This window comes from Anastrepha ludens, chromosome 6 (genome assembly GCF_028408465.1).
Source record: "Anastrepha ludens isolate Willacy chromosome 6, idAnaLude1.1, whole genome shotgun sequence".
Taxonomy (NCBI): domain Eukaryota; kingdom Metazoa; phylum Arthropoda; class Insecta; order Diptera; family Tephritidae; genus Anastrepha; species Anastrepha ludens.
Window position 1 is genome coordinate 56430518 of NC_071502.1, and position 12700 is coordinate 56443217.

The following is a 12700-nucleotide window of genomic DNA, read 5'->3' on the forward strand; positions in this document are numbered from 1 at the left end:
GTGGTGGTTGGACTCCGATAACGGCATTCGGGGGTCGGGAGCTTAAGAAGGTGGTAAGGGTCTCCCGATGAATGTCGTTAATAGCCTGTCTGTACACTGTCTGATCCTGGAGTGGTCTGTCCGTTTTGTCCTGGATCTCGTCCACGTAGTTGAGGAAGTGTCTCCTGATGTGCCTGGGAGGTGGCTCAGGCTCGAGCAGGTGTCTGCATGGGTGAGGCCTACGGTGACACCCAAGCAGAAACTGCTTGCCGAGCATTTTATTGTGCTCCTTAACGGGGAGCATGTACGCCTCGTCATGCAGGTGTAGGATAGGGGACATCAGGAGACATCCTGTCGCGGTCCTGATGGCAGTATTCTGGCAGGTCTGGAGCTTCGTCCACTGCGTATCACTGGTTTTTTTTTACTGGACGTTCTATTGAGAATATTGCTGTTGTAGCGCAATGTGTTAGAACAACCTTCGGTATAACAACCATCTCGATGTTCTCAACAATTAGGCATTCATGAATCGATTTTACCTGTAGGCAGGCTCATGATGGACATTTAAGTATTTTAACATATAATCTTTAAGAGTCGTATTTAAAAACAGAATCTAAATTTGGACAAGTTTTATTTTAAAACATCTTTCGCGTTCCTTTATTAGGGGTTTGGCTCAGCTTAATGAACATTTTAGGCGAGGTTCTAAAATACGTTTACTATTAAATAATTAAATTTTTCTGATGCTTCAAGTTCATTTTTAAATCATTGCGCAGAGACATCATCCGTAGCTCATGCTCTTCCTCCATATGACGCAATCGTAAACTATGCTCTCGTCTTTTTTGTTCGGATTCTTGTCTCTGATATTCTATTTCTTGTTTAACTTTGGCTTTTTGCAATTGAACAAGTTCCCATTTAGCCAAATTCAAAGATTGGGCATTAGGTTTTTCAGTCATAGATGTTTTCGAAAGTTTTTTTGGAACACATGTTGGCCAAATACCGTTCCGTGAAGAAGTGTCTGAAATACATCCATGCATTTTTGCGTTATTGTCTAATCGGAAATGTATATATGTTAACCTCAATTTTATTACCTTTATCAGAAGGCAAGCCTCTGTCCGCAATTATTCTAAAAGTGGAATTATCAGCACTTTTTGGATTAATCTCACCTATAAGTAGGAATAAAGAGTTTAAATGAAATTTCTTTAAGTCAGTTCCATACTACCTCTTTGTTTGGATACACTTGTTTCTGAAATTAATACAACTTCGTTCTCGCTCTGGTCATTGCAAGCATACATGTCCGAAGACGAACAGTTAGATGGTCGATCGATATCTGCTGATTCCGAAGCGTCTGATTCAGCGTGAAAGGAACTTTCTTCAAAATTAGTTTTTAGGTAGGCATCTGTGAATGGACAATAATCAAATTTCATTCAAGCTTCTACCAGAGCCGGGGACACTTAATTTTCCGCCAAAAATGTATGGTAAATGCTTTACGTTTTAACAACTTAAAAGTAAGTTTTAGAACTTAAATGTGGAGATGTGTAAATAGTACCACTCTGCGGTATAAGAACCAAGCATCAATAAGGATTATTCCTTACACTATATTTATTACCTTCCGTACGTGTATTTTCACCACTAATACGAGATTCCTCGATAAACTCATTAAGTGGATCTGAAAATGGCAATTATTGGTTACTCTTTACTTTTTATCTATATCTCACAATTAATCAAGTGTTCTGGTACCAACCTGTGCATTTAGAGATAAAGGTTTCGTATGATATGCGACTGCCAAGCAAGTAGTCTAATTCCTTGTAGAAGCGCCAGTCACTCTCAAATGCCGTGCCCTTTTTTATTTTCTTCCTTTCATCTTTATATTTATTAGTTAAATTGTGAAGTTTTACGGTCACCTCCCTTGCGTTAAAATTAAATCCTCCTTTCATCATTTGCATGGACATTTCTGTATATATATGACTAGTTCTTTTGGTGTTTCGCATCTTGGGCAAAATCTCTTTCCATAATTGCAACAGAAATCTTACAGCTTGCGGAGTCCATTGTACTCTTTTTTTTCTGTCACTGTAACTAAAAATGTTGTGTATAATTAAGCACCGTTTAAACAAAAATAATAAACATTTTACTTCTTGGGTTTCATATCCATTTCTTGTTTTGTTTACTTCTCAGCATTCACTTGGCGACATATAATTAGTTTAATCAACCAATTGTGTACAGGGTTGCATCAAATTCTGAAAAAATTTATAACATTTTTTATTAAAGTACGTTCACATATGCAGTATTTAGCAATAAACCCACAAAATTACTCTACTTGTTCACTTATGGCAGATTACCTGATACAATCAGCTGTGAACACTGTTTTGAAAAGTTTTTCTTCATAGAAATTGCTTGGTGGAATTTTTTGGAGTTGTTGGATTGTTTAATTATTAACGATATGAAGAAAAGGCAAGGAGAAGGTTTAGTTAATTTAACTGCGCAATTGGTTGCTAGTAATAAACAGTTAGTGAAAATCCATAAATGACGTTTACTGAGGTTTCAAAAAATTATGGCAGCAAGACGCATACGAAAAATTCGTAATTACATTTTATAATAATTAAAAAGCGAGAGCACGTACAAAATTTTTCTCCCCAAATTTAAGATTATTAAATAATCTTAGATTATAACCATACTTTTTTCAATACAACCCTGTTATCGATAATTATTTTAACGAATGTAAGGAGAAAGTCAAAGGAAAATTAAATGAAATGGACGCCGGCAAAGAAAACTGCTTTGTAGACATAATTCTAATACATTTTTTAATAAATATTATTAATTATGCATTGGTTTTACAGAAAAAAGCCTGTACATTTGGGTCTGTTATTGTTACTATAAAATGTAATATCAAACTTAGCATGCATATTTCTGCCATAATTTTTTGTACCCTCAGTGGACATCGTTTACGGATTTCCTCCAACACCCCATTTACACACGGAGACATCTGGAATGGAGACACTGGAAATTCTCTTTTCATGTCTCATTCGCGGACACACGGGCAAAATTGTTTTCGGCGACATTTTGACATTTAATACTTTAGCATCGTCTGGTTCGGATGTATTCTAGCACGCGCTTACATGTAAAGCAGAGAGCGTTCGACAACAGTTTCTTAAATATATGAATGAAAAATGCAAACTGGTTAAATAATAAATAATTTGTTGTTTTTTTTATTGAAATATATTTATAAATTCTTATACTTGAATAAAAAAAATTTAATTAAAAATACTTCATATGTAAATAATTAACTTAAAATTAAACTGAGTATCTAGAAATGCAGGGAAAAATTAGAAATCAACATAAACATGCCCCATAACTATTTTAAATTATACTACTTTACTAGCAAAACTAATTGTGCATTTCCCAAGCAGCGTTCGTATGTTTGTCATCGTTGTTATCTTCCGTTTGCTTGAAAACCAACACATAACTTAGAACTTTCTTCCACGAAAGAAGAAAAGGAATGAAGCAACTGTCAAAAATTGCTTTGAGATTGGAAATACGAATAAGAAGCACAAAACGTGTCGCCAGTACAGGAGACAAATTCCCTTCTCTCTTCCGCGGCCGTCCTTCACCCCCGAACAAAATGTTTCCTTCCAGAGGAGACATCGTGTAAATGGGCACCAACTGTCTGCAACCAATTGTGCAATTAAATTAGCTCATTCTTCTCCTTGTCTTTTCTTTTTACCGTTAATAATAATTAAAAAAATCAAAGACTCCAAAAAAAAAAATATTCCACCAAAGCAATTCTATGAAGGAAAACCTTTCAAAAGAGTATTGACAGCTGATTGTCAATTTTGCAGGTAATCTGCCATAAGTGGGCGGCTAGATTAATTTTGTGCATGTATTGCTAACTACTGCATATGTGAACGTACTTTAAGAGTGACCTTCATTTTGTGCCGGAGAAATATTAGCCGGCAAAAATTATCCACCACAAAAACATATGATCTGTAAGCACACGATTGAGATGCTTGAAATAAACAAATTATTTTTGTGGAATCTGATATTTTGTGTCTTTTACTCAGCTTGAAATTTGGTGTTTATAATCAGAAACACAAAAAACACTGCTGGTAAATTTTCCGTTCGCTAACTTTTTTGCTTTTTCTTCTCTTTGGGAGAGAATTATCGCTTATGCTCTTGATTTGGATTGACACAAGGGATTGACATCTGATGATGGCTAATTTTGTTATCGAACACAACTATTCTTCGTGCATATTCTCGATTTTGACAGCTCGAAATTTATTTTGCATATGCGCAAGAGTGGTTTAGAGAACGTTAATGTTCAAATATTTGTTGCACATTTGTATGCAGCGTTGTAAATAAACCAATGGTATGAACATTGGCTGTGATGATTTACATATATCGTATGTCAGTACCAAAGCTAAATTTTGAGAAAAGTTACTTGGGATGACTTTGAATACAAAGTTCCCCTCAAATTTTTTTGTTTCACCTACATACCTATCGAGCAAACCTGGTAGTCTATCATCCTCTTCTGATGTCCATCGCACAAACATTATCCATGACACGAATGTGCGAAATACTCAAAATCCCAGAAAAAAAAGAAAAGCAAATCAGCAACAAAAGTAATTTAGAAACAGTGCTGCAGAGGTATGATAATGAAACGTACTAATTTCTATCATTTTTCTTTCAAAAGTATAAAGTTTTTATCATTAAAAGATTCTTCATATCGTAAAAAGTAGTAGCAGTGGTCTAATTAAAGAGGAATACTAGTTATTACAGAAACGGATGAAATCGCAACTACTCTGATCATATGTTACTAAGGCCGTGGTTATCCTGAAATTTTGTTTGGCGAATGCGGTGGAATTTTTGTTTTATTGAAGACAGATAGTTCCCCTACTCTACAGTGAACAAAATTTGTGCAGCCAAACAGACGTGAAAAGTGGTGTTGGTGACGTGAGCCTAACGCTTCACAGTACCAAACTATCCTTGCTAAATTCCCTCTGCCGAAGTTCTATAACTCCCTCAGTTTTCCTCTGATTTGCTTCAAATTATCACAGGAAGTTGCGGAAGCACTAACCTAAATATGAAAAAAGTGCATGTAGCGTAGCACACATAGGTAGGTATAGTGGTTGTCGGTTGACACACCTAGGCCTGCTGTAGGCTCATTGTGTTACAACCCATGGCAGCCGGTTCTACGTTACCGGAATGACTGGGGGTTTTCCGGACCAAGGGCTACCGCCCCAGTAAACGAGCTCTGTCTAGTGAACAGCATATCACCCCACCTCTTACGTCACAGGAGCAACTCCTTGCAGCAACCTTGCTCCAAATGCTTCTCCTCAGGGCTGGAATTGAATCCAACCTTGGGCCAGAAGCACCCGAACTCCACCTCGGTTAAGTGCAACGGGTGGAGCCACCTTAAAACCTGTTCAGGCCTTAAGACTCATAGGGAGGGGTCCACACAACATGTGGCCTCGTGTTGCTCCCGCCAGCAGGCGTCCGATGCCTCCACGGCTACTACTCCCCCTGATAGGCCGGCACCACCAACCGCCACCACAACCCACACCTCCACGGTAAGGAGCCTATCGGAGCAACAAAACTCCCCCCGACTTAACCCATCCCCTTTACTCCTGCTCAAACCCCAGTGCGGGGACAAACCAGCAGCTCTTGGTCCCCCGCATAGTCTGTTCCGTGTGTCAGGCCGTAATACCTCGGAATCTGGCATCAGTCAAATGCAATTCTTGCAATGGCTAGTGCCATTTTCGGAGATGTTCCGGCCTGCGCACCACCCGTGAGTGGACAACTGACTACGTTGCCCCCTGCTGCAGAGCTCTGCACCCGCAACCGCCGCGCGGCCGCCCACCATCATCAGGCCGCAACAACTACAGCGGATTGCATTGCAGGATCCACGCGTCCCTCACCCCCCGAGTAACAACGACCTTACCAAGAAGCTTCAAGTTTCCACAATTCAACTGCAACGGACTCACGAGTAAGGTCGACGAGATAGTTGACTTCATGAGCCGACACAGTATCCAAATAGCTGCGGTCCAGGAAACCATGCTGCACGCTAGGTCCTCTCTGATCACCAGGGATGGCTACAGCGTGCACAGACATGATCGCGAGCAAGACAATGGTGGTGGCCTAGCGTTTATTGTCCTCCACATAGTGCAGTATCGTCTCATTGATGAAGGCATCGACCGCAGGGACAGCAGCTTAGAATGTCAAGGCGACGACGACGCCCCATCAGGGTAGTGGGCACGACGTGGCGACCTATGCTATCGCTTGCATCATACCACTTGCCCATTATCGTCTCGATTGAGAGACCTGCTGACTTTGTTTTCGCGAACCACCGGTCCTATTTCAACTTTAAAAAAGCTAATTGGGCCGGCTTCACGGAATTCACCGAAGACACCTTCGCCGCTCTTCCCATCCCCACCGATGTGCGCGCAGGCGAACGGACATTCAGCAAGGTGCTCACAGCTGCTGCGGCTCGCTCCATTCCAGCTGGAAGGTTGAAGGACATCAGTCCTCATTTCCCAGCCGCAGCAGCCAGCTTGGTAAACCACTTACTTTCTCCGGTGATGAGGTTAAGGGCGCTGATGCTGAAGCACCTGGGACCATTGGGAGTAGGATTTCTCACAATGGTTTCCAATCTGTCCTTGGCCACTCTCATTATCCCTGACAAGTGGAAAGCAGGGAGAGTGGCCCCACAACTGAAACCTGGGAAACCCGCCAACCAAGGGGAATCTTATCGTCCGATAACTCTCCTTTCCCCAGTAGTGAAGACACTTGAAGCCCTCCCACTCCCACTCTTCACGAAACACCTGGCCCCAGCCCCACATCAGCACGGCTTCCGACGAGTGCATAGCACCACCACTGCACTCACTGCCATAGACGCAACGCGGGCTTAACCAAAACCGTCCCTGTGAGAGGGCTGTCCTAGTAGCGTTGGACCTGAACAAGGCTTTCGACACAGTGAGCCATTCCACGCTACTAGATGATATTTATCAGTCGACACTCCGCGGGCTGAAGAGGTGGTCCGAGAACAACCTGAGCAGTCGTCACTCGTTAGTGATTTTTCGAGATCAAACATCAAAGCAGAGGAAGATAAAGTAAGGTGTACCGCAGGGTGGTGTCCTTTCTCCCTTGCTGTTCAACTTCTACATCTCGAAGCTCCCCCAACAACCAGCGGGAGTCTTCCTGGTCTCATACGCTGACAACTGCACGGTAATGGCGTCGGGCAATGACATCGATGGCGGTGTTTGGTGTTCCAAAGTGAACAGCTACCTCACCGACCTTTCTCGCTTTTTCACTGCGAGGAATCTCCAACTCTCCCCCGCTGAGTTCACGGCGATCCTCTTTACCACCTGGACAAAGGAGGTCAAGATGTCCCTTAAGGTAAAAGTTGACGACACACCAATTCCGACGGCAAACAACCCCAAAATTTTGGGTGTAACCTTCGACAGTTCGCTCTTCTTCTTAGCGCACACACTTATCCAGAATCGACCCCGACATACCAAACTTATGCCCGGCAAGTGAAGGCACCACGCACAACACTAACCACGTTTTCGCATGCCCTCTAAAACTGACTCATCTAACACTCCTCTCCCTCTCTCTGGACCCAACCCGTCGAAACAGCACCTTTAGATGAGCTAGACGAAGACGACCGGTGATATGCCCCACACTGGCGGGCCTTCTATTACTGTTAACAAACAAACAAACCACCAGGCCTGTCTCCTCTCCTCACTCTACATTGTCCTCATTGAACCAACCTGTGGCTTTAATATATATAAAAAGACTTGTTATTTTTATATTGGCTACTTTTACCAAGTTATTCAGGGAACTTTTTCCTAAAATATTTTTCCTTCTTCTATCCAGAGCCATGCACCCGCATAGCAAGTGTTCTATAGTCTCTTCTTCTTCGATGCCATTACAGCTTCTGCAATAGTCGTTATAGGGCGCTCCCAGTCTACTGGCATGTCTGCCAATCAGACAATGCCTTGTTACGACCCCGAGGAGATTTCTCATGTTTTTCCTGTTTAGTTTCAACAGTCGGTTTGTGCGGCCCATGTTACATTCCGGCCACGTTATTCTACTAGTTGCACAAGTCAGGTACTGAAGCCATAGCCTGTTGGCAGCACTGATAGTGTGGTTATTTATAAGCATCTTACAAGTTGCTAAAGGTATAGGTATGCTCGCTTTTTCTGGTAATGTGCTACCCAACCTCGCTAGTTCATCTGCTTTGCAGGTGCCTTCTATGCCCCTATGACCCGGCACCCCGAGCAGGTTTATTACAAAGTACTGTGATAGTTCTGTCAAAAGGTCGATACATTCTTTTACTGTCTTCGAGTCAACATTAGGCAATTTTAAAGCTTTCAGGGCCGATTGGCTATCTGAATATATGTTTATATCTCTTGCTGTGAGGACACTTTTATTTAGGGCTAGCGGGCCTTCCCCGTCAGCCAATATTTCAGCTTGAAATACACTGCAGTGATCCGGTAACCGGAATGAGATATTGACACTCATTTCCTCAGAGTGAAGGCCTCGGCCTACTTGTTCATTTCGCTTGGAGCCATCAGTATAGATAATGATTCCACGTCTATTGCCCATTACCCTATTGTCCCAATCTTCTCTCGTTGGGAAAGTTGTGGTAAAGTTGCGCTAAACTCCACCATTATTTTGCATTTGCAGTTTTGTTGATTCGTTTTTTAATTTTTTCATAATATTCTTTCTTTGCTTTTTCACATGTGAAATGAGATACTTATCTCAACGAAGCTTAGTTTCCATATCAGTCTAGGTATGAAGTAAACTGACATTAAAAATCAGCCAATCTGTCTATATCCTTGTTATTGTTTCATGTAATGAACAAATTTGAAATTACAGATTCACTTCGAATTTAATATACAGGAAAAGTGCGGTCACCTCAAATATTGCAGGCATTTTAAAAAGAGTTGAAAACTATGATTTGTCTAACGCTAACAATGGAATAGTATTTTAATAACTGATTATGAAGTCTTCTATTTTCAATGTTATAAAAAGTGGGGATTTCCGGTGAATTTCCTCAAATTTCGTACTATTTCGCACAAATTATGAGCACGGGCTAAATTCGTGCTAAAAAATTTAGAAATTTTTTCACAGAAGTTATGGAGGTGGAAAAAATCAAAAGACCCCATGATAAGAGGCACTAAAGCCATGTATAAGTCAGCATTCTCTGATATCCCTGGCCATTTATTTATCGTTGGAAAGCCTGTTTGAATATTTTCATAATATTTCCCTCAAAATATTTCTTTTAAAGGTTCTACTTTTGAATTTTAAAAGTCCTTCACCTTTTTACTAAAGAATTCCGTGAAGAGAAACAATTTAATGAGTATAAAATGAATTTTGGAAGAGTAAAAGTTTCATTCCATACATGCACACCATTCGACTAAAAAATAGACTAAACTACAATATAATCAATAAAAATATTAAAAAATAGCGTTTATAACAAGATATTTTCCGAGTTGGAAGGCTGAAGATGCCAAACCAAACCAAAAAAGCCGAATTTGAAGAAAATAATACCTTAAGAAAATTTAAATCTTTGGAAATTGTAATGAACATTTGCAAAGGATTTGTTTTCAATAACAAAAAACAATTTTTTACCCTAGGGGAACTCCCAACGGAAATTTCGAATGAAAACTCCTTAATGAGAAATTTGGAAAAAATTGTAGTTTATAGTAACAAAAATTAAGCCATAATGTCACACCGAATCAAAATTTCTTAGAAACAGCGCATTTTATTCCTAAAGACAAAGCTGATGAGCAGATCAGGAATTATTTTATTTTGATGGGTGGATTGCCATAATTTGCCCTTTAAGATTTGCTATAATATTATTAAGTATTTTACTCAGACTGCTAACTAGGCTAATATGTCAGCACCTTCTGGATTCCTTAGCTGGTTTTAAAATTGGTACAGAATTCCAGGAGCTTGGAAAGTATTGATGCTTGAAACTCAAATTCAAAATAAAAGTTAGAAAATTGATTGGATTGTTTTATTAATCTATGTCTAACCACACTGGACAGTAAATTACTGTAGAAGCACAATGTTGAGGAAAGGGTGAAAAGGTCTGTACGCATGTAAAAGAATGCTGGGCGTTACTTGGGGTCTATTGCCCTCACTGATGACACGGCAATAGTTAGACCGATATTGCTGCATGGGGCCTCAGTATGGTAGACTGCGACAAGAAAACTAACATACTTAATGCCACTGGGAAGGATTCAGCGACTCGCTGCTTTGTGCATAACAGGAGCGATGAAAACCACTCCAACGGCGGCCCTGGAAATGGTATTCAGCATCCCACCTATTGACCTTATGGCGGAAAATCGGGCAGCGAAATCCGTGGGGAGGTTAGCGGCTGCTGAAGTATTCACCTGTAGAACCTACGGACATAGCTTAATAGGAAAGACTACATGACTCCGAACTTTCATTGGGAAAGGAGGTTTCGTACTACTATTGAAGAGGAGGGATGGCACAAAGGCATGAAGCCTGGTCATAGGACTTTTCACATCTACACAGACGGCTCTAAAACTTTGGACGGAGTGGGAGCGGGCATTTACTGCTCAAAATTAGGGATTAGGCAGCCTATCAAGCTCGCAGATCAGAGCAGTATTTTCCAAGCGGAAGTTTTTGCTGTGGCGAAAGTCGCGGAGCTAGCCTGCACAAGAGCAAGAAATAACTCAATAATTAATATAAACGTGCACAGTCAAGCAGCAACTAAAGCAATAAGCTCATATTGTATTAAGCCCAAAAATGTTCAACGGAGCATATAGAGGCCATAGAAAGGCTAGCCGCAATCAGAAGGCTGCACATCTATTAGGTACCTGATCACAAAGGCATTATGCGAAACGAAATAGTAGATGAAATAGCAAAAAGTGCTATTAGACTACCATTTGATCAAGAGAACGACATACAAAAACCGCTAAATACAGTAAACAACGAAATGGACGACTACATGACAAAGCGAGTGAAAGCTAAGTGGACCATTCTGACCACATGCAATACTGCAAACGTCATGTGTAGAACAAAGTGCAAGAAACTGACTGACTCAATTCGTGCTTATACTCTCACGAAAGGACTGCAGAGCTTTTATAAGTATGTTGGCCGCACATGCTCACAAAATAGGCATTGCTAGCTGGGGCAAATGCAGGAAATGCAGAGAGGATGTTGAGGAAACTTTAGAACACCTTCTGTGCATTTGTCCGCCATTATCAAAAACGCGTTTAAAATTCCTGGGAGCCCCACTGTTTGAGGATCTGGAGGGCGTCTTAAAAGGGGATCTCCCAGCACTGCTTAGGTTTGCCAAAAGCGTTGACATCCTACATGATGTCTACTTTCAGTACTCATAGATGTTGGTCTCCATCTGATATCGTTAGGGACCTATGCGTGTCTTAATGCCAACCAGGCTAACGTAGCCTAACCTATGTCAGTCCACATAGCTTTCTGGTACGAGGCCCACGAATTTGTGTCACGCTGTATTGCAATATAACATAATTAGAACCATCAAGGGATAATAAGTCAAAATGCGAAACAGCAGTGTTAACAATATTATCACGAGTTTGCGTTCCAAGATTATCCGAAACTGTGAGGTATTTAAGAAGTTCACTAGAAAACGCATCAGATTTGTTGAAAACTTAACCCATCGAACAGCGATGTTATTGGTCTCAATTGGCACAAAAAAACTGCTTGATGAGGCCCTTTAATAGTTCGTGTGCTAAAAAGTTTTATTTGACTTGACTTTACGTCTTTGTATTCTAAATTTTATAAATCAAGTCGAATTCTTTGGTATGTGCCCAGTCAAATAATTATCTCGCATCAGTAATTAATTATTATTATTTAAAGGGGATATATACAATAGAACCCTAACTTAATAAGAACACTGGCTACTAGGGCCTTCAGTGCTATCAGCAATTTAATTTTCATATGGCCTTTGCAAACAAGTTTGCTTTGACTGAATCTTGTTTTACACAACAAATAAGTAGTTTTCAGCAAAATTTGCAAATATTATGGAAAAAATATATTTTTGTTAATGTAAATTCCGCGTTGGGTATGTAAAGCTCAGTTTCGCGCGAACCTTTTTTATTGTAGGTAAATATCTGGAATTGTATTCTGTTCGTTCTGTTCTGTTCTGTTGGCCTTCTAAGTATATGTACATATGGATGCATTTTGTAAAGGAATGCAAAGCCACGTCAAACAGTTTCAAGGAAATAAAAACTGGCGCAAGTTCGGCTGCCTAATTGCAAACGAAAGCCAACAATTTTCTCGTTCATACAAATGAGAAAAAATTATCGAAATCCTGCTAGTTAAAAGGTCATATGTATGTATGTACCTTTTACATCAATCAGTTTATTTTGGCAAGAATTCAAGTATAGTGAAATGATTGCTTTGTTTTAATTCTCACTCGTTCTTTCGAAGAAAGGAGGCCAATAAAATTCCTTCTTAATAAAAAATTGCTGCATGAGCATTTAGTAAATGCAAAGATTTCATAGGCTTTTTTAATCGATAACTTGTATTTCAGTAGAATGATAATTTGGGGTCATGAGTATCAATATAAGCAAAACTACTTTATTTTATTTTAAATTTCAAATGCTTATTTTAAGAAGAGACATTTGTTAATTGAATGGTTTATAGGAAAAAATGTCTTTCTTTTTTCCCAGGCAGGGGTAGTAAATACAATTAGTTCCATGAAAGTGAAATTAAAGGA

At 40.0% G+C, this 12700-nt stretch overlaps 1 protein-coding gene across 1 annotated transcript; it reads right to left on the reverse strand.

The window, feature by feature from the left end:
• Window positions 1-590: 590 nt before the first annotated feature.
• Window positions 591-2197, reverse strand: LOC128866451 (uncharacterized). Its single transcript, XM_054107208.1, has 6 exons — window positions 2106-2197; window positions 1718-2049; window positions 1583-1642; window positions 1196-1372; window positions 1065-1139; window positions 591-991 (listed from the first exon to the last, which is right to left on the reverse strand). The coding sequence occupies exons 1-6, from the start codon at window positions 2123-2125 to the stop codon at window positions 696-698; spliced, it is 960 nt and encodes a 319-aa protein (XP_053963183.1). The 5' UTR covers window positions 2126-2197; the 3' UTR covers window positions 591-695.
• Between the last annotated feature and the right edge of the window lie 10503 nt (window positions 2198-12700).